Source organism: Numida meleagris, chromosome 6 (assembly GCF_002078875.1).
Source record: "Numida meleagris isolate 19003 breed g44 Domestic line chromosome 6, NumMel1.0, whole genome shotgun sequence".
In the NCBI taxonomy this organism is placed as follows: Eukaryota; Metazoa; Chordata; class Aves; order Galliformes; family Numididae; genus Numida; species Numida meleagris.
The window spans coordinates 50169435-50196359 of record NC_034414.1 but is presented as its reverse complement, the minus strand read 5'-3'; the positions used below and the strand labels follow the sequence as shown (position 1 = coordinate 50196359).

The 26925-nt window shown below is 36.0% G+C and overlaps 1 protein-coding gene across 3 annotated transcripts in view; it reads right to left on the bottom strand.

Moving 5' to 3' along the window:
- The window catches only part of WDR25 (WD repeat domain 25), a 60903-nt gene that overhangs the window by 6667 nt on the left and 27311 nt on the right, over positions 1 to 26925 (bottom strand). For all 3 annotated transcript variants that reach the window (XM_021401031.1, XM_021401032.1, XM_021401033.1), the window contains exons 3-4: positions 18526 to 18673; positions 9945 to 10075 (exon numbers count right to left, since the gene is read on the bottom strand). In XM_021401031.1, the coding sequence (XP_021256706.1) occupies positions 9945 to 10075; positions 18526 to 18673 (279 nt within the window). The remainder of the gene's footprint in view (positions 1 to 9944; positions 10076 to 18525; positions 18674 to 26925) is intronic.

Below are 26925 nucleotides of genomic sequence, written 5' to 3'. Positions count from 1 at the left end.
ACTATTAAACATACCTGCTTGTCTGCTAGTCAATAAGATATCCAACCAAATTACCCTGTGCATCTTAGCTCTATAATAGGAAAATGTCATCAGAAAAACTAGTATAAAAGACATTTTCTTTACCTTTGACATGTACCTTAGAAAAACTACGCTGTTTAATCATCAAAGCACATAGTAAAAACTGACTTGGGGAACAATAAATTAATACTTTGAACAGCAGTTGGGAACTTGGTATTCATAGCATTTAAATTCCCCCGTAAAGACGGCTTTCAGAAATAACTAATTGTAACACCCATGCTCTGAAAAGTACTCATAATTAAACCTTCTTTGTTCTACCTTACCCAATAATTCATAACATGCCTGAGGAACATGCTTGGGGAGAGCATCAGTTTTCCTATCCTGCTGACTTCAGTTTGTTAATAACAAACTTTTGGTCTTTTTCTATTTTCAGATTTATTGCCCATAAGCATTGGAAGCCACAATCCACTTGTTCAAACTACGCACTTCCTGGACATAGAAGAAATCCTTGCAAAAGGAAGGCCTAATAGTTTCTAGTGTCAACACAAGTCAACATAATAATAAGGCTTCTTTACAATGGCAACAGTTCATGGCTGCAGGCATTCAACTAGAAAGGTAATTTAGGCAAATTAAATCATTTTCAAGTAGATTCTTATGGCTCCAGCAATTTGAGAACCACGCTGTGATACTGAATTCAAGGTATATGTATTGCATAGATGTTCTGTAATACTTCACTGCATAAAATATAAGCAGTGCCCATTATTTTGCTTCTCAGGATGCTCAAAGCCTAAAGAAGAGTACCTCAGCACCTGGGGCCATCCCAGTTCTGTGTCCCTCACTCAACTCAAGTCCCTCAAAAAAAAGGGTGGGCCTGCATGAACACCTGTGTTTCAACGAGGCCAAATGCAAGGTCCTACACCTGGTTCAGTGCAATCCTCACTGCAGCCTGGATAAGGAGTGAGTAGAGAACAGCCCTTCCAATTAAGTGCATTTGCAGTCCAGAAAGCTAATCAAATCCTAAGTGACATCAAAAGAAGTGTAGCTAGCAAGGCAAGGGAGGTGATTCTCTCCCTCTGCTCCATTCTCATGAGACCCTACCAGGAGTACTGCACCCAGGTCTGGAGTCTGTTGCATAAGATGTGGATCTGTTAGAACAGGTGTAGAGGAGGGGCATGAGAATGATCAGAGCGCTAGAGCACCTCTGCTAAGAAAAAATGGCTGAGAAAGTTGGGGTTATTTAGCCTAGAGAAGAGAAGGCACCAGGGAGACCTTAGTGGAGTCTTTCAGTACTTAAAGTGGGCCTACCAGTAAGATGGGAGGACTTTTTATCAGGGAGTGTAGTAATAGGTCAAGGAGTAATGGTCTTATACTAAAAACTGGTAGGTTTTGATAAGATATAAGGAAGAAATTCTTCATGATGAGAGTGTTGAAGCATTGGAAAAAGCTGCTCAGAGAAGCTGCAAATTCCCCATCCCTGGAAATGTTCAGGGTGGGTGATATCCTGCCCATGGCAGGGAGTTGGAACTGGGTGGTCTTTGAGATCCCCTCCAAACCAAATCATTCTATAATTCTATGATTTCTCTTTATTTAATTTGAAAAAAAGCATGTTACTTTTGTATTTAAGTTTTTGTTTTGTTTGCAACTACTTCTGTTTCGAGACGTAGCTCAAGATTATTGAGTCATCCTGCAAAGAGGAAGGGAGACTGTTTAAAATGAAGAATAGGTTGAGCTTAATCTGGCACTGACCAATAAAGCAATTGAAATGAATACTTCACTCCTTGATTGGTAGTGGCTGTTATGGGTTTTTTGGTTGTTGTTTTTTTTTTTTTTTAAGTCACTTTCAGATTGATTGAGAAGGCACAAGAAACTCCTGTTGGAAAGTTTCAACTGCTCATGAGAAATAAAAATATACTTTTTATAAGATTTTTTATTTAAAGTTATCTTCCCATCTCAAATAGGATAAGTAAAATCTATACATTAAGAAGAGACAAGGAACATCTGAAACACAGAATGGTTTTTCCATGAGGAACAATAATTGAAGACTTCAGTAAAGAAATGAAATGACTGAGGGAAGTTTAGAAACATCAGAAATTATGCCTGAGTGGCATGGAGAAGGTGACTGGTTTCTCCCATTATAAGAATGTAGACCCCCAAGTATCTTGGCTCATTTTTAGCCCATTTCAGATTCTCAATAAGCAGTTGCATCGGGGAGATGGTATGCACTGACAATTTTATGGTTCTGATCTGCAATACAACAGCAATAGGTTTCTGAACACAGCACGTCTGCTCATGTATGTGCTGTAGCCACATAAAATGTTTCTGCGTACTCAGAAAGGATCTTAAGATTTGAAAACATATGCCATTCTGCTTGTAAAAATGTACACAGATCAAATTTCTTTGAACTTTTTATCCATAGATTCAGTAAGGAATTTTCTCTGGTAGTGAGAGAAGAATAACTTTAGTTTTCTAAAGCTTCGAATAAATCATCTTATTTTAATTACATTGTTCTTCATAATTCAGAAGTGCATGACAATGTATTGGCTGTTTCCATAGAAACCAGAAGTACAAGTTGTTCCACCAATTTCTACAGCCTTTTTTCATATTTATATGCTATCCAGAGACAAATTCATTAGGTCTCCTAAACACATGCTACTTGAAATGACTGCATCTCATCTTAAAGAAATTGCAATAGAATGTTTCCAAGGAAACAAACGCACTGCACATGTACTCTAAATTTATTAGATTTTTAAACTGTGCTTTAATGACTTAGGCTTATTTTGTTATAAACTCAAGTACAGAGATATAGATTAACAGTAATAAATAGGATCTTTTTTTCATTTTTTTTTTAAAGCATAAAGCTATAGATGGTAGTTGCAATATTGTAGCTAAGCAGAGTTAAATCCTCATAAATAAACCAAGATGGGGGTAAAAAAAAGCCCTGTTGATACTCTACTTTGGCCTTTATTAATAATAAAACTTTGCAATGCATTTCTTGTCTAATTTTAAAAGTTCTAAATAACCATTTCCACCGTTTTTCTAGTTAATTAATCACATCATTCATAAGGCCTAAATTTCAAGAACGAGAATGTTGTGTACATCTCCAAATCTAAATTTTCCTTAAATTTGCCTGTCACCATAACCAAGTAACTTTGTATTCATCCTCCTGGAAACCTTCCTGACAAAACTGTTAATCAGCTCCAAAGGCTGCACCTTTGTATTCTTCTGTACTCATCCCATCTCTGTTAAGTCAGTGGCTACTTTTTCTGCATGATATTTTACTCTCCTATGTTATTGATGATTACGTTACCACACTATCTTTTCTGACAATATTGGTTTTGCAGCAGGTCCCAACCTTCTCCAGTTTATCTAAATTTTCTATCAAAGCACATAACAAATCATCTTAGAGTGACATTTATTATGCTTTATTTCATTTTTTCCTGTATCTTTAACTAATCTTTTCTTCACAATCTGTTCTGTGACTGCATCAGGTCACACTACTGGCTCTCCACTGCCTGATTTTGCAGTTAATTTGCATTTATTGAGGTCTAGAACTTAAAATATTGACTAAAAATCAGAATTAGAAAGAAGCATAAGGGCCATAGTCCTTGCTTATTCTCTCCACAGATTACTGCATGGTACTGTATCAGGACTTCCTGTGATGACAGCTGTAGCACATAGGTTTTCCCAAATTTCCAATAGGCCTCATTGGATTATGAGACAAAACACATGATCAATAGATTAGGGTTAGGGTCCCCTCAGGGTTTAAAAAAAATCTGACCACATCCAGTAGGTCAATAAATTATTCTTCAATTTTTAGCAGATCTCCCCCAGAAATATTATGGACTTCTCTAACTTCAGATTTTCATGTGAACAAGAAGCAGTTCATGAATGTTTACACAATGTTAAGAGTTTCATCAAAGAACAATGTAAATAAAAGGTAAAATTCCAAAACAGCTATATGGATACATTCAGAAAATATGAGTATTCAGACAGAAGTTCTGAGAGCTGTATGTCCTTTCAGCAGAGCTAAAAACATCCTTGCTTTATAATATCTAAACCTTCCTGACACATGTAAATAAATCTTTTCTATTCAGACTGACAATTCACTCATTATTTAGGAACATGAGCTTCTTTAAAAGTAATATCAGTACTGTAACAGTTACATTTTAAGTCTTGTTCTGATATTACAATTGTATAATCTTAGGAATTCAAATAAAAAAAAGAAAAACATCTGTAATCATATTTTCCTTTGTGAAAACAAAGACCTTAAGTGTCAAGCTAACAGATGTAAATCTCAGCCTTTTGCTCTCCTTGGTATTTCAAGGAATACTGAAATTTCAGGTAGAGGAAATAAGTTTTTGGAACATACATTGTCTCTTGACTAAAAAGCTAGTGTAAAGCCAAAAGAGAATGATTAGTAATCCAACTAGCTTGTGCTGAACATCTTAAGACATTAACTGACAATTCAAAGAATAGGAATACCTTCAATATTCGTAACTACTTTAACATCTTGATATTCTTATTATTGTTGCACAATTCCTTTTTACATGGCCTTTTACAAGTTTTTTCTAAGTTCAGCTCTTGAGGTCCAGAGGTCCCATGAGGACTGTTCAATACGTTGCTCTCTCCTTGGCTGACATTGCATTTTTGTATTGTTTTCATTTATTTGTCTGTTAACACAGTAGCTCACTTAAAAGTTTTCCAGCCTTTTCACAAAGCCTCTATAATCATTCTCCAAATATTTCTTAAATATAATCAATCCATTATACAACAATAAGGCCTCCAGAGCAATCTCTTCTCCAGAAAGACAAAACTAGGTTTAACGCAAAGAAATACCACTATAACAAATTTGTACTTTCTATTCAACAGCCTCTTTTATTCTTTTTTGTTTCACACTTTGATTACTTCTCTCTGTAATTTTGAGGCCTGTATACTTTACATTTCACTGAGTAGTTAACAAGCTGTTCCATCCATTTACTTCTCAGCTTACCTTTATCTTGAAGATTATTGTTCTTCCGCTCCTTATCTTGCTCAATACCCAATGCTACATTTGAAATCATTTTGCCTATTAGCAAAAAACAGGGGTAGTAATAGAAGTCTTTCAGCATTCCTTTTTTTTCTTATATCTGCCTTTCTGATTAACAGCATACTGTACATTTCTCAATGTTTTAGTAGCTGAAAGACTGCCCCAAGTCTGTCTTCATACATTTTCATTGGCACTTAAAAATCCAATTTTTATAACACATTCAATACATGAATAAATATTATTTATGCTCATAAATCTGCACTCCTGTTAAAAATCCATCACCAGCCAAAATAAAAATGTGATATTAGTATTCCTAGTTTGGCAATATATGGGTGGTGCTCCAAAAATAACGCCTCCTATTTTATTATGTTGGCCCACAATGCCAGAGGTAGATGGTGGTGGTATGGCAGTAGAGGCTGAACCTTCCAGCCAATATTCCATTACATTTTGTTGATGTGCAACAGATGGCAGCAGATGGCAGTCTGACAAAGCAAAGATGTGTCACTGAATTCCTCTATGTGGAAAAAAAAATGGCACCCTTTGACATGCATTGACACTTGCTGAATGCTTATGGAGACCAAACAGTGGATGCGAGCACAGTGATGTGGTGGGTGATGAGTTTCAGTGGTGGCAACAGTGATCCACATCCATCGGTGTAGATCTGTATAAGCACATTTTTTTGCCATGTGACAGATAGCAGCAGAGAGGCAGTCTGATTTTTACAAGCACAGCATGCAGGCTCTTGTTCATCGCTGGTAAAAATGTATAGCTAATGGTGGTGACTATGTTGAAAAATAGTTTTTGATAGCAGAGAATTTGCTCTGTTAAATAGTGTTCTTGTGCTCTATGCATCTGTTATAATTTCCATGGAAATAAATTGGAGGCATTACTTTCAATGTGATCTATGTACCACTATCAATTATTTTATGTCACTGTCCAACAGCAGAAACCTTTGATGTAGCCCACTGGCATAGGAAAGCCCATTTAAATCACTGCTTATATACACATATAATTGGACAATAGATTGCTTAGTAGCCATTCCCTCTGACTTTTCTTTGAAATTGCATCAAAAATTCCCTCATTTTCAGAAATATGATGATTATTTTCCCATATATAGCTAAATCTAAGATGTGCAAGAAGATAGCCTTTTAAAACACAGGCATGAATTCTAAAGCATGACCTGTGAAACTGAATTACCAACAAATCCTGAAAATGAGTTTTCAATGTGCAATGAGTAACAAAGTTCAAGCTTTTGGTTTAGGATGCTTATTATATTGACAAAATATGTGGCAAGGCCTGAAAAGGCTATCTGAAGTATGATAATGGGAACCAAAATAATCATTACTTCACCCACACAGTTGTTCCAAGCCAAATGACCGGTTAAAGCACTTGAAAGAAGGTGCAAAACAAAATGAAAGCCACTGGAAACTTAAAAAAGAAAGAATACCAGAGAAAATCTTCTGATAAATTAGGATGAAAGCACTTGAAAGATACTAAGGATGTTTGCATCAAAACTGAAACTAAGTGCCAAGACACCTCCAACATCTATTTAGGTAAGTGGAAAAAGCACTCATTAGAACAGGATAAATGTCAACATATTGGGCAGTACACTTCATCCAATCTTGAATATGACCTTAAGTCATAAGATGGAAAAAAAAACAAAAGCAAAGTGTTTGCACATTGTGAATTAAGGTAACAACAGAAACTGAAAACAAGAATATGTGAAGAATCTATTGAAATTCCACAAACGAGGGAGAAGGAATGGCATACTGCTGAGCGGTATGATTGGTGCCTAACAAACGTACTGTTCTGTGGCTGAGAGATGAAATGTAATTACATTATTTTGTAGAAATGATGCACACGTGATACCATTCTCCAAGAGGAAGCCAAAAGCAGCCAATTCAACCTCTAATGTTTTGCCTCTCTTCTCCACTCAGTTCTGATCTTAACCATCCACTCAGTACACATACTAAGTTTTTCAGATCAAAACACCATTTTAGAACCAATACAAATGTTGGTGCCGAACAGTTTACACCCACCACTGAACTACAACTACGTTAGGACAGAAGGCAAACAGAAACTCCCTCCTTCCTTTGGAAATATTTCATAGTAGGAGAGCAGGCCACACTGCTGCTTTAGTCAGTCACAATACGTACAAAACTTTATGGCTTTTAAACTAACAAACATCAGAAAAACAGATCAATATCTATTACAAGGCTAAACCCACATTTTCCATTTTTAAGGTGATTAAATGCTGTTCCTTATCAAAATAAATACTCCTAATGCACTGCTTTATCTGATAGTTTTCTGACTGATGAAGCGATACAAGAATGTAGTTGTTTCCTAATGAACAAAGGAGGTAACAACTCCTAAAAACTCCCCAAGATCACCAGGTACAGAATCTGTTCAGAAGAAATGAGCTCATGGGGGTTTTTTGGTTGTTTTGTTTTATCTATTTTACCAAGCTTGAAACTTTCCTATTTTACCTGTGGGAATAAACATTCATTCACTTGTTTGTTCTCTTGGAAAGTAAATTATTCCCTTGTAGAACAGTGGGATATTTCCCTTATCTCTTCATTAGCACCAGTTTACAGAAACATCGTTACGCAAAATCTGAGCACTGCAGTACCCTGCAGTTACAGAAATAAACAAGGTTTGCATTCCTCAGCATTCAGCAGTTCTTTACAGCAGGTCCTAAGGCTGGAGCTTCAGCATTATAAACACAAATGTATGGTTAGTCATTGAGAAAAAAAAAATGCATTATTCTGCTAGTCTATAGAAACAAAAATGACTTCTACAGTATCTGTTTGTCCTCTGGAAATGAATTATAGATGTCACCCAAAGCATTCACTACTGGCTCTGAATGCAGATGTATATGCAGCTTATCTGTCATCCTCCACAAACTACTCAAAGGTGACTCCAGCCATAACTCATTTCTCACAATCATGCAGTGATTAAGTACTGAAAACTGCAGTTTTCTTCCTCCACAATTTTGCCAGACATAGTTTACACAAAAGTTAGAATTAAAATATATCAGAACAGCATCTCAAGTCAGGCTACAGGTAGGTTAATTTTCAGAATTACAGAAGATATAAATAGTACTGAAGTCTACAGTTTATAAGTTTGCTACTTTGTCTTCTTATGATGCTTTTGATAAAAGCCAGTATCTAACAAATTGCACATTCGCCCCAACTTTTCTTCTCCTGTAATCTCCATCTCAACACGTCTGCTTCTCACTGCAATAATGCCTCCTGTAAACCATGTCCTACACTTTCTCCACTTTCCAACTCCCTGTTCTAGCAATGCTGTTCATCAGTACCAAGAGAAAGTACTGAAACTGAAATTTCACAAAGAATATAAAGGGTGCAAGAAGAACATCATTCTTCAAGCCAACTGCCTTTGTGACAATACTACACCTTTCAAAATCAAAACTAAAACACCAGGGATTGGCAGAGATGCTAACAGAAACGCTAACAGAGATAGGAGAGCATCAGACTCCAGAGATGACTTAGAACTTATTCAGCACAAGCATTAAAATAGTAGTTATCCTTTTACTTCTACTTGAGTCAACGCCAGTTCAACATAATCCTCAGGTCTTTACATCACAGTCTCTGGTATCAGAATTGCAGGAAAAAAAATCTTATTCAAGTGTAATACTTGAACTGTGAAAATCCATAGCAAAAAATAAATAAATAAATAAAAAATCTTCTATTTATCTCACCGAAAGTGAAGCACCTTCTCCACTTATCAGTATTTGAAAATGTCTCCTATGGTACATGAAAGATTTCTAATCACATCACTCCATAGCTGCCCTCTTTCAGACAGGCACCTTTTTGCAACATACCATATTGAGCATTTATTGCTATAGAACACCATCAGTTATCATCTTCTGTTTGCAGAGACTGGGCACCCTAGACACATGCAAGTTGAAAGCATTGTGATTTTTGGCATGAACATGCTCATTAATCACAGTTGATTTCAAATCTGGAGTAAAATATCTTTGTGGCATTCTTAGTCACAAAAAGATATAGGTTGCTGATCACACAAGAATACCATATTTGCTCAATACAGTGATAGTCACATCAACTTCAGAGCTCTTGTGTTAGAGCCCTCCTATCTGGAATATATCTTCTTACATCCGTCATCTATTACTCTGTTTAAAGAGACAGCATTTGGATAAGTAATCCTTATCCTTTTCAGATCCCTTCTGCCACCCTCAAGAGCAAACAGATGGCTAACTACGATGAGTAGGCTCTACCCACATAGAAATTGAAAGGAAAACAAACAACTATTCACTTTACAGTCACTTCTGTTCTTTGAGCTGTTCTGCTCATGCAGCTTCCACTTTTGGTGTCACAGTACAGCTCTGGTCTTCCCTGAACTCTAAATGGCATCTGGGAGTGCAGTGTTCCCGTGTTCTTCAGGTTAAAGTAAAGGCAGAAGCTATTTGTGCCCCTGTGCAGTCTGTCATGCATGTAAAGTTCCTCCAAGCTACTATGCAAAAGATACAGACAGACATATCTTGAACCACATGTTACAGATTCAAGAGCTTCCTAGTTGTACAATTGCCTTTTTTTAAAAGAAAAAGAAATAGAAAAAGAAATCAACTTGAAGTGAGCTATCAGATTAATTTAATTCAACTACACATTACTTATATTAATAGAAGCAAAAATAAAAAATCATGTTTGTTGTGTGCAATGTTCATCTTTGTGCTTCAAAAACATTACAGAGGTCCATATCAACAAATAGCAATGAAATCAATGACAAATGCAAAAAAGCTTCAAATTAAGATTTCATCTGAAGTTCAGGACATTGAGCAGCTTAGTAATAATTGCACATTCAATTTAGGAAACATCCACAGAGGGAGAGAAAAAAGAGAAAAAAAAAGGATTTGCATTACCTTAGAAATCCTAATATCCCATGTTTTAACTTCTGGACTGAACCCTCCACAAATGAAAACATTTGAATCTGAAGGGTGGAACTTCAGCGTGCTGATTCTAAATTCAGTTTTACTGCTGATGATTTGCTTCCCTAAAATAAAGTGAGAATTGAAGATTAAAGAATCAACCAGAAAATAAAACATTTTATTAATTTCAACCAAGTTTCAAAAATACCTAGGTTGTTAAAGGTGAATATGTTTACATTAGAACATTTCAAGTGTCTAGGACTCCTCTGGTTTCCTGAAAACACAAGACTGAAATCAGTAATTTCTACCCACATTAAACAAATCCTGCACCACTGACTGCTTTTTGCAGTAAGGAGAGAATCAGAGGTTTGGCACACAAAGGAGAGGAGCACCAAGGTCCCCACTCAGTTGACAGGGCTAAATCTCCAAATCTAACAGAAGAATATTTCCCAGAGAGAAGTCATAGTCTTTCTTTTATCAGTAGGATGAAAATAATAACCAGAAAAAAAAGGTACTGTCTGTGTAGAAATCCCACATACCAAAACATACTACAGCTCTTGAGTGGTTTATATTTCTGTGAAGGGAGGAGTGAGCCTTCATCTTGAAAGAAGGCAATAATTTGCATATCATCTTATGAAAGCAATAGCTGTTCCCATGGATACACTGTTCCCAACATTTAATTGTTCACACTAATCTTCACAGGATCCTGTGGCTAGCATCAAATCTATTGTTCACTCTTTCAAAGACAACAGAATTCAGCTAGGTTAATTTATAGGACTTTTCCACAGTCCACTGCCTTTGTACTAACAAATTCATGACATTAACGTACACGCACTGAACTGTTATTTTTGGAATAGCAGCATGGACCAAGATAAATACTTCACAATTTCAACTGTGTGTTTTCTTCTACATATCAGACAGAGCAGCCTTTCAGTATTTAAAGGGTGGGCTATGAGGAAGAAAGGGACAGACTCTTTAGCAGGGTCTATTGTGACAGGACAAGGGGAAATGGTTTCAAATTAAAAGAGTGGAGACTTAGATCGGATATAAGGGAGCAGTTTTTTTTACAGTAAGGGTGGTGAGGCACTAAAACAGGTTGCCCAGACAGGTGGTGGACGCCCCATCCCCAGAGACATTTGCTGGATGGGGCTCTGAGCATCTGATCAGCTGTAGGTGTCACTGTTCATGGCAGGGGAGTTGGAACAGACGGCCTTTGAGGATCTCAACCAGCTCAAACGACTCTATGATTCTGTGATCATAAAGTTACGGTGAAGAAGCCATTAAAGATGTTTAAGAAAAGCTTATATTATTAGAAAGCTTCTTAAAATATTCGTTAATCCAAATTTTCACAAGAGATGTCTTAAGATTCTTAAACAACTGAAAATACTTTGAGCTAAAACCATTAGTGACAAGCGTAAATACTTCCTGTTAAGTCAACAATACTGAAAATCTAGATTTTTTCATGCTTATTTCATGATTTAGAGCCAATTTATTTGATTTCATCATCAGTTCCACTTTCACCATCTGCTGAAATAAGCTTACACAGTCTAGAGAATAAGACTTGTCAAATTGTTTACTTATTCATCGTAAAGAAAAGAAGAGAGAGATTGTATTTCATCATGCATGTACTCTTTGAGCTGGCACTGGCAAGGAAAATAGACTGCAGGGAATTTAAGGACAGGAGGCTGCTGTTCCACATGAACATGGGTTAACACATTGTCCACTGATCACCCATCTAAAGGACCTCTCTGTCACTACTGAGGGGAACACTTAGTCCAATCCTCAAAGTTCCTTCCCCCGAAAGGAAAAAAAAAAAAAAAAAGGTCACAAAGGCAGCAGAGGCCTTCTCTTCAAGCCATCTGCAATAGTGACCATCTTTCATCCTGGGAGCTTGCAGCATCCTAACAACCAGGGAAGAGAAAAAAGACTCCATGGAGAAGGAAGAATTTATTAAAATCATCTGTAATAGGAGCAACAAGATATTGCTCTAATCTGTGCCGCTAACAGACATCATTTGAAGGCTAACAAAAAGCTACATAATCATGCATCTTACTCTGTCCTACAGATTACTTGAGAAAATACTGAATTTGCACACAGAGGCTTCTAGTTGATTTAATAGCACTTTTCTTCCACAGAATTTGGCTTGTACAAGTTCAATAAACACTCCAGGAGTACAACCAACACGTTCATACGGTACTGCAGCCAGAAATTAGAAAAAGTATAGCCTACCTGAACTAATCTTGTCAAACAGGAATTACGACATCAGATCAAGCAGTCACAATTATATAGAAAGCATACTGTTCAAATAGTATTGGACATATATGTAAGTCACTCTGAAAGTAATGCCTCCAATTTATTTCCATGGAAACACAAGAACACTATTTGATAGAACAAGTTCTCAGCTACAAAACACTATTTTTCTCAACGTAGTCACCATCACTAGCTATGCAATTCCACCAGCTGTGAACAGGAGTCTGCATGCTGCACTCATAAAAATCTGCACCAGTGGAGGTTACCCACTGTCACCACTGCTGAAATGAACCTGCACCACCGCACTGTGCTCACATCCACTGTTTGGTCTCCATAAACATTCAGCAATATCAATGAACGTCAAAGGGTGCAATTGTTTCCACATGGAGGAATTCAATGACACATCTTTGTTTGCAACAAAAGGTAACAGAATACGGGCAGGAAGGTTCAGCCTGTACTGCCATACCACAAACAACCATCTCTGATATTGTGTACCAATAGAATTAAATAGAAGGCATTACTTTTCAATAGAATTAAATAGAAGGCATTACTTTTGGAGCAGCCCTCATACTTAAGAGATCCAGTGGAACTCATCATCTTGCATTTTGCAGAGCATTAACTGCTCAAATTAATTTACTGAGAGCTGGCTTTATCTTTACAAGAGTTCTGTCAGTTTGTTAAAATTAAACATACTCAACTTCTGGGGGCCTTATTTTATAAATTGCAACAGATGTTCTTTGAGCAGAAAATTCCCTTATCCGCAATAGAATACAATGGCTGTAAATCAGCAAGTTTATATATACTTTAACTGTGTATGTATTTACTGCATGTTAGCTCCTATAGGTAGTGCATCAAAGGTCCAACCAACTCATTAACTGCAGAAAATTCTATTTTCCAAAAATTGATTTGGCTAGGGAAGACACATGTCACTGATCATTTTCCTCTGTGAAGACTTGTTATTCCAAAGCAGAGAAGCAAACAGTTCCCTCAATCTTTAATTTTCACATTTTTAGTAGCAATACCTACTACATCTTTGCAATGTGTTTTAAAAAGTGCTTTAATTCAATTCTTCATTCATTAAAGGCCCACCAGTAATAAACACAGTACGAAAAAGTCTTTAAAGAGATCCTGAACATATGTTTCTGCTCATTTTATGCTGCAACCTACTGTGAAACTGCTCAACTATGAAATCAGACATTTTAAAGGCTATTTAACATTGTGAATTTTTCACAGAACATCAGAACGGTTGTCGAGCACAGGATGCTTCCGTAACTGTTTAGTTGTCCTAAGGTTCACACTCCTACCTGCATAATCCCAAACATTCACTTCTGTACACTAATCAGTAAAGAAAAGTGGCAAGGACATGAGAGTAATCTTGCAAAGTAGATTGGATTTCCCTACTGTGTTTACCAAAAGACATGAGACAATATTTAAAAAAAAAATCTCATTACAGTGACAATCTCTCTCTCATGTACAACAGCGAGAAGAAAATTAGATTGATCAGACATGATTCGTTCTTAACAAATTGATGTTGGCTGTTACTTGTCCCTCTTATCTTGCCGTGCTTACAAATTGTTTAGTTATTTCTCCAAGGACTAAAGTTATACCAATTACATGTATTTCCATTTTTTCTTTGCCTTACTTAGTCACAAATTTTTAGTACTTAAACTATTAAATCTTTTTACCTTTTATCCTGGGAAACTTTTCAAAAATAACCTCTCTCTCTTCTCAAAAGGAATTTACGCTTCTGAAAATAAAAACTAAAATAGCACTACCTCTTAAGTGAAGGATGACCATTGATGTGTGTTCAACTATTACTCAAAACTGCTGGATTTTTAGGTGGACCATTGTGACCTCTCAAAGATATCCATATGCATACAAAAGACTAAAATAAAATAAAATCTCCTATTAATTGCTACATTTTCTGAGATGTCATACAAAATATTCATGCACTACCTACATAGTACTAGGAAGGAAAGGTAGAAACAGGAGGAGAGAGTCACAGCTCTCCTGAGGTGATGTTTGTGTATGAACAGTATAATTTCTATCTGAGAAAACAGAATTACATTAGCAATAATCATGTTATAACTATAGGGCTAAGAAATTTGAATATAAAAGAAAATAGAAAAGTAAATGTGGGCCATCCTCGTGGAGGTACAAAATACTCCATTAAGAAACCCTCAACATAATCTAAAATGAAACAAGTTTAAAAAACGACAACAAAACCAAAACAGATGTAAGTGACCACACTACCACACTACATAAACATGAAATTCCTTTCCAAACAACAGCTACATTTCAGTGTCCTGCCTACGGCAATGTGAAATCTTTCAAAATAATTTAAATCCCTACTGGAACTCTGAGCATGTTATATTTGAAATCAAGTTCAGTACATGAAGTAAAATACAATTGTAGCATTTGGAAACTTGGGAAAATTACCAAAATTTCTTGAGACATTCCCTCTCTCATAACATTAAAGAATTAGAAGTATCTATAATACGCAGATAATATTAATCCAGCCACTGTTCTGCCTATGCTCTTAGTGTTAGCACCATTTTATTTGTGACTAATGAAAAAACCACTGATGAATAAAATATTCCAAGAATAAAACAGTTATAAATGACTTTTAAAAATATAATTCCCCTTCTAAAATTGGTAGAGAATTTCCACTTCATTTGGATGTAATGGAACGTAAATGCCAAAAGTGTTTGATCTAGAATTGTTTAAAAAGCAAATTTTGTTAGAATAATATGCTCAGTGCTCTCTCAAAATACTACTTGGACTTGGTGGAAAAAAAAAAGAACACTATTAGAATTGTCATTAGTAGAAAAGGAATGTGAGTGCAATGCAAAATGTACAAAACTGGGGAGTCTTGCTGGTTCACATACTGCTGTACCAGTATCACATTTCTTAAACCTTTCAAAAAGTTTTATTTTTATAATGGAAAACACAAATGAAATAGGACAATTAAAAATATCAATCATTACTCTTTGCAGGCAACTCATTTTTTGGCTTTACTAGTATTTAAGAACCTCCTTATTGTAGCTCCGAACTTGCTCCATCCTGATTGTAGCCACAGAACTGCTCGCATGAATAAATTAGTTCCTTAAATATTTTCTGCATATTTTGGATGAGACCTATACTCCGCAGAATAGAAACAACTGTTTCCAAGAAAACCATATGTGTGGAGAATTGTAGCTTGATATCCAGGTGTTAGGATAATGAACGACCATTTATGATAATAAACGATGATCTATTAAAAATGCCTTTAGAAGATTTGAACAACATCTATTTTCAAATTCACTAAACCAGGGCAAGTTAACTCCTTGTACCTCATCATTTGAATTCTTTTTGTTCCCTATTCTTCCTCATACCACCACTGAACCTGAATCATAGCACTACTGTAGCATAATAGGCTATGGAACAGGTTGCCCAGAGAGGTGGTGGATGCCCCATCCCCAGAGACATTCAAGCTCAGGCTGGAAGCAGCTCTGAGCTGTGGGTGTTTGTTGCAGGGGAGTTGGGCTAGGGTCCCTTCCAGCTCGAAAGATTCTATGATTCTACGAATCAAAGCAAGCTGGACTTTCAGTGGTTATCTAGTCCAACCCCTTACTCAGATCTAGCTGCAGCAGGTTACATAGTTCTGAAGTACAGAGACTCCCTGGCCTCTCTGGAGTGCCTCTTTAAGTGTTTGATGACCCTTGATTTGAGACATAGTTTGCTGTATTTCTATGTTTGTTCTCCATCTCCCACCATTTATGGGAAGAGCCTGTAACTGTTTTCTCTGAAATGGCACTTTCCTTTGAAAAATCTTCTAACTGGCTGCCATTAGATCCAGAACAAACAAAAAGCTAGAATATAATTTTCAGTTAATAAGGCAGAGAAAAGCAACTCAAAACGCTTCCTTCAAATAAAAAAAAAGCCAACACCAAATCAGTACAGTTCAATCATAATAATAGTAATGTACTAAGCCGTATTTGCAACCATTCTTAAACCTTTAAAAGTCATTCTCTATAGGTTATGGGGTTCTGATGAAGATGATGTAACCAGTTTTATAACATACGTGTAATATAGAAAAAAATGTACTGAAAACTAAGATAAGAAAGATTAAAACTCAGCAAACTTGACTAGAAAAATGTTGAGACAGATCAATATATATAAGAAATGACCACAGAGTCTTAAATAAAGCATTATTTCTAAAATCCCATCAGCACACATTTACTGCGTTTAAGCACATTGCTAGTTAGTTCAGTATAGCTACAGAAAGCAATTAACAACGATGTCCAAAAAAGCATATAAAAGTCCTCTGTGAAGAAACAGTTCTACCATCTATCTGAAGTTAATCAAAGAAGAAATCATTTCAGCACAGATGAACAGCAAGGAGGAATGAATGATTCAGTGAACTAATGTAGATCAAAATCTTATAGCAGTCTTAGAGTTTTTCAAATGGAAATGAGTCTTTTTATACCAAATTGATTTGAATTCCAGAGGCAAACTGCTTGCCTGGTTTCTTTGGAAAGAATTGACTGAAATTATGAAAAGGAGTAACTTTACAACAGAGAAGGAAATGGTCTAGATGTGTATGAAATCAGAATAAAATTCCTATCCCTTACTCTTAGCTTCCAAGTCAGGTGAATGTCACTGAAAGTCAGTTCCAAATATCAACAGTACAAGCACGGTTGACAGGAGCAAAAAGAAACCCTATATTCATAAAATAAGGCAATCATGAATACCTTGTAGTATAAGTGATTCTGAGAATTCATTGTGCTTTTGAACACAGACTTTACTCACGCAGTAAGGAATAGCTCAGAGGTCAGTAAGGAAAGAGCCATTTACACCCCCTTTTGAAACTCATGTAAATACTACTTGCTATTGTTGCCATAACCTAAAACACTAGAAATACCTTCTTTCTAATGAAGTACTAGAGTAAAAAACTATCATTCCATTCCTGGGCAGTTTCATGAGCAATTTTCAAAATTAAAATAGATCATTATAATTATGTACCTGTGGAGTTTTTCAATAACTTTAGAAAACAAGACTTTGCCCCAGGCAGATAAAATGTGTTCTGTCACTACAAATCCCCTCGGTGACAGAAGCCATTATGTTCTAGATTTATAAACATTCCTGTCAAAAGTTAAATCCTCTTCAATTAGTAAATTTCAGTTATATATGAGACTAGAAACTAGAAGATTGCTACAAGGAAGACTGAAAATATAAAAAATAAAAAGTCTTATAAAATTAATAGCTTGGTATATTAACTTCTTGTAATACTACTACATCAGATACATAACATTCTTCTTACTGTTAAAAAAACATGAATGTTCTGAAAACACCAATATGTTTTCACATGTTTTACAGTCTCTCTCTTCCAGCCATTGCTGAATGTAGATACTTTCTGTGTGACAAATATTGAAAAAAATAAATTCCTAGACCATGGAAGAGAATCTTGCCTTGATGTGAACAATATTCACAAATTTCCTTGACCGCTTTCCCAGTATTCCCAGTTTATTCAGTTCTCTGGATATTTCCATACAAATTTCTTCTTAATTCTATATAAGATAAAACCTTCTTAAACAGAAGTTCCTTGTAGTTTTTGTATGGATTTCTTTTGCAGTGTTATACAAAAAAACAATTGCATGCTTGCAGAGGTAAATATTTAAAAACAAATTAAGTAGAAAAACAAAAAACTGCATCTCTTCAGTAAACCATTTGAGACCTAATCCTGTATTTATACACACACAGATGTCCTGTTATGAATGGCCCCAAAGAAAACCACTGTATGAATGCTGATAACACAGATAAAGGAAAAGTAGTGCTGGCAGAATCCATCTGGCTTGTGAAAGAAACGTGAGGAGACAGAGCATTAATTGGAGATTAATTTTTGAGGCCACAACATTCATATTCCCAACCAAATTCACAATGCAGATTCAATCTCAAGTTTCACATCAGAATTTATGTTTCTATCCTCCATAACTCTGTAACTACATACAGAAGTCAACCTTAAGTGGCTCTACAAACACTATAATGAACGATTGTGACAGAGCATAAAAGATACTCAGGTGTCATTCTGCTCATTTGTGCAGCATCTGTCAACAGAAATTGCATGCGGTCATGAGGTTAGAGACATTTTGGTCCTCTTAAGTATCTCAAACTACCTTTTATTGTGGATAAACTTTTTAATGAAGGACATTTCAAGGATTCTAACCGTGATCCATAGATTTTATCCACGCTTTCAAAAGAAAGAGCAAAGCTCACAAGATTCACATTTATCTGCACTCAAAAAAGATAATAAATACTGCTAAAATGTACCAGTGCATGGCCTTACCTGTCTCCACATCTGTTAGATGCAGCACAGAATCAAAGCCACCACTGAGGATCCTTCTTCCACAGGATGACCACTGGGCAGCTCGGACAGCACAGGAATGACAGGAAAACGTCCTCAAACAACTGCCTGTGTCCACAGCATCCCATACCTTAAAAAAAAAAGATAAGGGCAACCTTAATCATAAAAAAAATAGAATATTTTTTTCAATGTACTGATCGCTAGTTAGAGCAAATAATCTCCTGGCTAAGAAAGCTTTGCATTCCAAATGCATATCTGTTAAGCTGTAAATATCTGTTTGAAATAATTGCATGGTTGATTAGAATTAGGGCATTTTATTAGCAAGGCATGAATACGTAATACATTTACATGACTTATATTATTTCTTGAAATATCTATATTGCTCTCAGTGGCATTTTGTGTTATAGTTTTCCATTTATATTTCTGCTCTATCTCTGTGCAGGGACGCATCTAAATAGTTTCTCCTTAAATCAATTTTATTTTTTGAAGTTTTTTGCCTTTACCAGATCTTCCTAGCAGATTGCAGCTTTCACATCTGCCTATAGATGGCCTATTATCATATTTCTCAGTCTTGCAGTTTGTAATTTTAAGTAGAATTTTACCTCGTCTTTGCTGAGGAGTCAGATAAGAATATCATCTTAGAGATATAAAGAAAGGATAAGTCTAAGCCCTCATTTTTCAGTTTATTTTGGACCAAATTAGATCAATGCTCAGCTCTTCTGCAAATCTGATTCTAGTAGTTACCTGTTTATTTTTTATGTAACAACTAACATTTGCAGAATACAAATAGCTCAGTTCATACTTTAGGAAGCATTTTTAAAAGATAAATTGTTTCCAACCAGGACATTTTAGAATGCAGAACTACCAGATTTAATTTCAGTGACTAAATGTGTTTTGCAATAATCAAGAGTTCATCCTTTTTTGCCGTAATCTTCTGTCATAATTTTTAGCAAAAATTACAAGTTTACCAATGAATGACCCATACAAAGATTTGGCATGCTCACTTTTGTGAGAAAAAGGCTAAATATCCAATTTTCTTGATGAATCTTGCACTTCAGTAAAAGGTCAGTCATAAAATATCTTATGATCATCTGATAACAGCTGTTATTTGGATTGTCGGATGAAATATATACCAACCGCTACAACCACACTGGTAAATCCTCAATTTTATTTCTTCTAATATTAGTAGTACAAATAAGTCAATGCTTTGGTAGTGCTTCATGACAGGTTTATTACAGTATCAGTCAGAAAGTAAAACCCAAGGCAATTTATTGCTTTGAAGTCACCATTTTACTTCACTGTACTCTTGGTGATTAGTCATTTCCATCCTTCAAAAACTAGTATATTTTAAATAACACTGCTTATAAGCTTGGAAAGTTACTCTGAATTTTGTCTAATCTAATTAACTAAATTTTAAGATTGTTTATAATAATACTGAGAACAGACTAAGCAATTTACAGAAAAAAAAATAAAAAGGTTTTTTTTGTAAAGTGAGACCAATTTCAACATTTAGATATGTCTACACAAGAACAGTAATTTAGTACTAACTTCACAATTGATAGCATATCTACATCTTTTATAATATGTTAAATCAATAACAATTCAGTAAATGAGGAAAAAAATAGGTGTGTAACTTGTAACATCAGCACAATTCACATTTCACATGAAAACATATGCAAGAAAGGAGAAATCAAGACTTCTGGGAATGCATTTTCATTTTGAATTATATTTTTCTTCATACTGGACAAAAAGGATTTGCTGACAATACCATTATTAGACAGCCTATACTCAGAAGGCAATATTACATTATACAGAATTATTTCATCAAAGGATCTTCTAGCACAGACCATAGTTCCTCAATACAAAGCAATCAATTACCATTAATTAGTTGAACAGTCAGTTAAGACTGTAACTGTGATGGCCATATCCAAAAAAAGAAAAGAAATCAAGAAAATGTAATATTAAGCTGCTTTGGAAAGCAAGTTTCTCTGCTTTAATGAGTTTTAATGATCGTTTCAAGCTTCACAGTATTATAAAGGGTTAATTGTGTCTTGGAGGGCTTTTAATATGAGGAAGCTAATGAATGAGTCCAGATGAAAAGAAAAACAGGTGGTACATGCCTCAGATATTTTTCTGTCATGTTTCCCCGATTAAGTATGAAAACTCAATTTTCACAAGAAGGATGAAGTAAAGCAAGTTCTTAGCACCAGCCTGATTAGAAAAAGAAAAAAAAGAAGCTGTATAAATGGGAAAAGTGCAGCCCTAAAGCTCCACATTTCCCTCCATTTTGTGAAATGGAACTGATTGACTCATATGGCTGAGACTACCAACCACACACCGGGGGAAAGTCACTCAATATCACATTTCTCCCTGCACGTACATTATCTATCAGCTCCTTTTGCTCAGGCAAGAGCAGTGTTGCAATGCCTTCTGGTATTACAGCAACATGGACAATGCACACTTGACTGAGGATGTTCGCTCAGTTTACCCATCAATTAACATAAACTCCTAATCACTGATTCACACACTGAAGGAGTGCTTTGCCTAACAGGTTTCCTCCTCCAGGCTCCAGTCTTCTCCTAACTCTCATCCCAGCTTCTCTTTTTCAGCAAGCATTACATTACATTGGTCCCTTCATGAGGATCACGGGCATTACATGTGCCTGGGATCAAAGGTTGCCTCTCCTTTCGGTACATTGTTCTCTCTTCTTTCTCCTTCTCTGCTCTTCTCCTCCAAATAGGAGGTGACTGTCCCTCTCTGCTCTGCCCTCATGAGACCCGATCTGGAGCACTGCATCAGGACCCCAGCACAAGATAGACATGGAGCAGTTGGAGCGGGTCCAGAGGACAACATGAAGATCTTCAGAGGGCTGGACTACCTTTCTTACAAAGAAAGGCTGAGGCAGCTGGGCTTATTCAATCCAGAGAAGAGTAGACTCTGAGGAGACCTCATAGTGGTCTTCCAGTACTTAACAGGGGCTAATCAGTATGAGAAAAATCAACTTTTTATGTGGGTAGATAGAGATAAGACAAGGGAAAGCAGTTTTAAACTGAAAGAGGGGAGATTTAGATTAAACATCTGGGGGAAACTTGTCCCTGAGAGGGTGGTGAGGCCCTGGCACTGCTGCCCAGTGAAGCTGTGGATGCTGCATCCCTGAAGGCGCTCAAGGCCAGGGGGGATGGGTTCCTGGGCAGCGTGAGCTGGTGGGTGGCAACCAGCCCACAGAAGGGGGTTGGAGCTGGATGGGCTTTTAGATACCTTCTAACCTAAGCCATTCTACGATGATTCTATAATTGCCTTTCACGGTTCCTCCCACTCGTCCTCATGTTTCCTCATGTGTGTCCTTGTGTTTTCTGCACCTAGTGGCTGCCCCCTTCCCTAAAAATAGCAGGTGCAGTCTTTCTGAAGGAATTTCTTTCAAATCTTTTGTCTGGTGAATGTAGCTCAGTCTAACTTCAATAGATCAGTGTGTGCCCAGTTGCATCTCCAGAATAATTTCAGATTTTTAAGTTACCGTGTTCATTTTCCCAGGAAAAGGGAAGCTCTACTTGCTATTTGCAAGAAGTGGTATTTGATATTTACAGTTAGCTCCTCAGCAATCACTTAAGGGATGCAGTCATGCCCACAAAATGTCATATAAAGGTGAGCCAGTGAAAATCAAGATACAAAAGTGTGTGCAGCACTGAAAACAAGGCAATTAAAGAACAAGCTTTGCACTTTCTGTACACATAAGAAATTACCAAAAAGTGAGAACTACAAATGCTTTACAGTAATAGAATATGTCCAACCCAAGTGATGAAAACTCTTCCGTGCTTAGAAGCATTAGAGATGTTAACCATGCTATGACAACAAATGCAAAATCTACAGCATTTCATTAACAAAATCCATCAGAGGATCATCACAAAGAAGACATCAAATTTAATTCTTAAGTAGTTCCTCATTCCTGTGGTATGGTTTCTCTGCTGCTTTATAAAAAAAGAGAGGGAAAAAGGTTTTGCTAGCATATGGAGAATTCCGTATACCCCATCAAAAGCTTCAGATGATCGCCAGCTCTGTAGCTGGTGCTTATTCTCTATGGGCAACCACACACATTAAAAAAGAAGAGAGACTACAAAGGGATGAGTCTTCCGTATGCAAGATCACTTCTCTCTGCCAAACACTCAAATGTCAAACTAATAGATTCTCCAGGATGAAAAGTATTTTAACGTTTTTCTTTCAACTGTCTAAGAGATAGTCAAGTAGTTCAGGAATAATTTATGTGTAAGTTTTTCTAGACTTGCTTTCTTTGCTTTATTTATATGCTGGCTCAAGCCAGGACAGAACAATAAGGCTAAAATGAAGTTCTGAAAGACTGCACTGACGTATCCTGCAGAGCTGCAAAACACCCAACATGACGCTTGAACCTGGAATCACATTCTCTAAATTACCATGATAAATAAAAACCAGACACCATTTAACCAGTGTAGAGCATGGCAATTGTGCAGGTTACAATATAGCCACAGGAATTCAGCAACAATTTTTTTCTCAAGTCTTGATGAAAGACACAGGACAAGAGTCCCCTAGAAATAAGGACTACTAAAAATTTTCCATTTCCAAGGGAATGAAGTCGCTGATCATACCTTCTCTGCAAAAAAAAAGAAATGAGTTCCAAACCTTTTCCTCAAATGAAGATCCCAAACTCCTTCTTCTGAGTGACTACATTTGAACTCAGAAAAAGGATTTATATTTAAGAACTGTATCTCTATAATTTAAAAGTCACTATTGTTACAACTACAGCTTTAATCTCAAAGAAAGTGTTTTTAAGAAGTTAATCATCTTAAAATTACTATGAAGTTGTATTTTAAATACCAAACATTGCTGACCTTTAGGCACAGCCAGTAATATAAATCTTTAACATAATGCTCTATAAAATAAACTTATAGACTTACACGAAATAAAGGATTACATATTCATTAGATAATAAATTACTTGGGTAGGGTGGCAGTTCACTAAAAATACACAGGCTGAGATATACATGTTCTTCCATGGCATTTAAACATGCATATCAAGTATTATAGGACTAAACACTATCATAAATCTGTCCGGAAGGACAGATCTATATTCAAATACTTTTAACAAGAGATCAGTTCTTCTAAGTGTCGCTGCTTCCCTTCAACACTCAGTTCTTACTGACAGTACTATTTTTAGCTGAAATAAATTCTCATTAAAATCTGAAGTTGTTCTTTTATGTTGTGATGTCAGATGTGATTTTAATTACTGAGGTAAAAAAGTTGAAAGCACAAATTTCAGTCTGCTACTCTGAAAATATTTACTGCCACATATTCAAGCAACATTTTACATAATAAACAGTAACCAGTCCATTCTTTAACTTAGCAAAGAATCCCCCAAACATTATAATGTGTGATTGTTATGAGCAAAAAGCATGCATCATTGTATTAACTCCTCCATATCTACGATTACAAGTGAATTCTCCAGAATTTGAATGAGTAGCAGCCAAGATTCGAAGCTTTGAAATTAGCTAATTATTTTCAAAGATTTTCTTCAGTGCATTTCTGGCATTAAGGTATCATGAACACTTTAAATGCATTTTTTCCAATTTTATTAAAATTGGCTTTAATGTGTCAAGCTGGTTCATTTTTCAGTATTAGTTCTTGCTCTTTTGCAATTCACTATTTATAACATTGCCTTTCCATTTCTTTCTCCATTGACTGCTTTCATTTCATTTCCCCTTCTATTATAGGAAGCATGGTGATTACATGGTTATCTGATAGGATTAATAAACAAGGTCAAAATGGCAGGAATGAACAGCCGAGGGACAAAATTATACCAGTGATTTCTTTGGAAAAAAAATTTTCAAGGGATGTTCTAACTCAATTACTTTTTCACATTCTCCCTCATATTTGGAAATAAAAGCATTAGAAGTTGCTCGCTTTCCTGCATCATTTGGGAACATAGTGAAAATTCTGCAACCAGCATTTTAGACCTTCTCACCTTGAAGATCAAAAGTCCATAAATTGTATAAACTAAACAATATAATAGATTTATTACAGATTATATGTTTCCTGGTCCTTTTTTTCTGTCTGAAAGCTTTCAGGAGAACAGCCCCTGAAAATAAAGTACTTTGGGTTGAAGTTAATAAAAATTCTCATGGCAAATCACAAAAGAGACGATGAGAGGGTAAACATTTGATACTCAACTAAATAGCAGGCACAGAAGAGTGCTCAGGGGTGTGCTGTACTATCAGCTAGGACACAGAATAAAGGCTTTTGTCATTCACTGGTCAAACTAGGCTTCAATTCCTAAGTCACAGCTTCATAAGCAGAAAAACAAAAGATGTGAGAACTAACCTAACATACGAACACTGATGAATTAGGAATTGAATATGTCTCTTTCATTGGCTTTCTATGATTATATTGTGCTGACCTCGAAGCAAATTGGATTACAGAAAATAAAATATAGCCACCTTACTTTTAGAAAGAAAGAGACACATCTATTCAGACAGTCAATTGCACAATGAAATCAAGAACAATGATTGAATTGTGAAAAATTAGAGGTTGGAAGTATCAGGTAGTAAGTGGTTCAATTAGTCTTAACTAAATACTGTAATTTCTAATAAATGTGCTAAAGGAAGTTCATACATCATCTACAGTAAACATCTTTTCCAGTTAGCAAAGCAGGCTCAGAACTGTATTTTAAAAGGCTTTTCCAAAGTCAATGGGCCAGAGTGCAAAAGCAGTCCCAAGGAAAACTGTTAAAAAGATATTTGCTGCTGCTTCAAATTCCTCACATTGATGAGAGTAAGTCACTCATAACACAGGAACATTCTTTTGTTCATAGGAAGGAAGCAAGAGAAAGACAGAAAAAAGGCAACAAAGAATTGAAAAGCAACAGCCAAAGCACTAGATGTAGTAGGTGTGTTAAAGCCCCTCCAAGACACAGTGTGCAAAAACCTTGAACAGACACAATTTCTTTGAATTGTTAGAGTAACTACAGGAAAATTCAGAATGTTTCATTTTTGTTTCAATTTGTGTCCTATTAAAATAATAAGCTAAATATTACAGTTGTAGTAGAAGTTAAATATTGTTAACTGCTTTACAGGAGAACAGAATTGTTTATTATCTTTGGACTCTTGTCTAAACTTGTAGTGCAACTGTGCAAAAACTTAGAGCTAAGGGCCTGGAGAAACCAAGAGCCCATGACCAGCTTAATGTTTATTAAGTATTAATAAACCAATTTTCAATTAAGTAGGATGCAAACAGATGTTCAGATTGATATATAGAATATGATTGAAGAGTATACTAGCTTTGTGTGAAAGGTAAATGTCCCATAAAAGAGCTTTTCAGCAGAATTCTGTAAAGCTAGAGAAAAGCTAGCACATTTTCAAATGTTATGAACACTTACTCAAAGAATGTTTAAAAGTGTGCTAGGGAACATATTTTAAATGACATCCATTTTCCTAATCTAGACGTGGTGTAAAAGATACATATCAATGCTGTCACTTGAGAAAGCACTTAGTAAATTCCACTAGCTTTCTTTTCAGAGCTGATGTATTTCAAAACACTATTATTTGATCAATCCAAAGTAGCAGGACTGGCAACTCAAAGAAAAGCCAACTTCATTATTGTTTTAGTATCTGATTAAGAATTTGTATTTGGAGGGTTTATTACTGGAGTACCCTCACTATGGTAGAAAGAAGGAGAATGAAAAGTAGCAAAATATAACAAACTAAATTAGCCGAGACAGCTGGCATAAAGTCCCGCTTCATTTTTCAACAAAAAGATAACATTAAAGTGTTTCAAGTACATTTGTTAAACCAATGAGGTGGAAAGGATTCTTCTTACAAAAAGAACAATATGTTAGATATTAATACAGGTCTTCTTCTGCTGAGGATTTCATTCTGACAGAAGCATACAACAATTATCATACCAGTAGTAGTTGAAACTAGTCAGTGGTATGAAAACTGATTTGCAAACATATCAACAAGCTTATGCCATCAATGCCAATCACATAAAGCCATGATTTATAGTTCGAGACAATTATCAGGAATTCAATGATAATTTTCAACTGCACAGTGATACATTTAAAGACTTCCACAAAGTATCCAGCTAGCCCACCAACTGACAGCATCCTTCCTGAAGCTCTGGCCACCCTAACCTGCAGGGCACCGTGGATGATATTACAACTCCCAGGCAGCCAAGCAAAGAGAGAGGGAAAACACAAGTGACGTGGACATTGTGGTCTAGAGGCTTATTTCCTAACAGACCAGAAAGGCAACAGACCTCAAAGCAGAAGAAAGCGTCCAATACAATGTTAAGTTTTACTGAATTTGGTGAATAACTGTCTTTCATTTGGGTTAAATTCTACAAACCTGAGACTATCCAA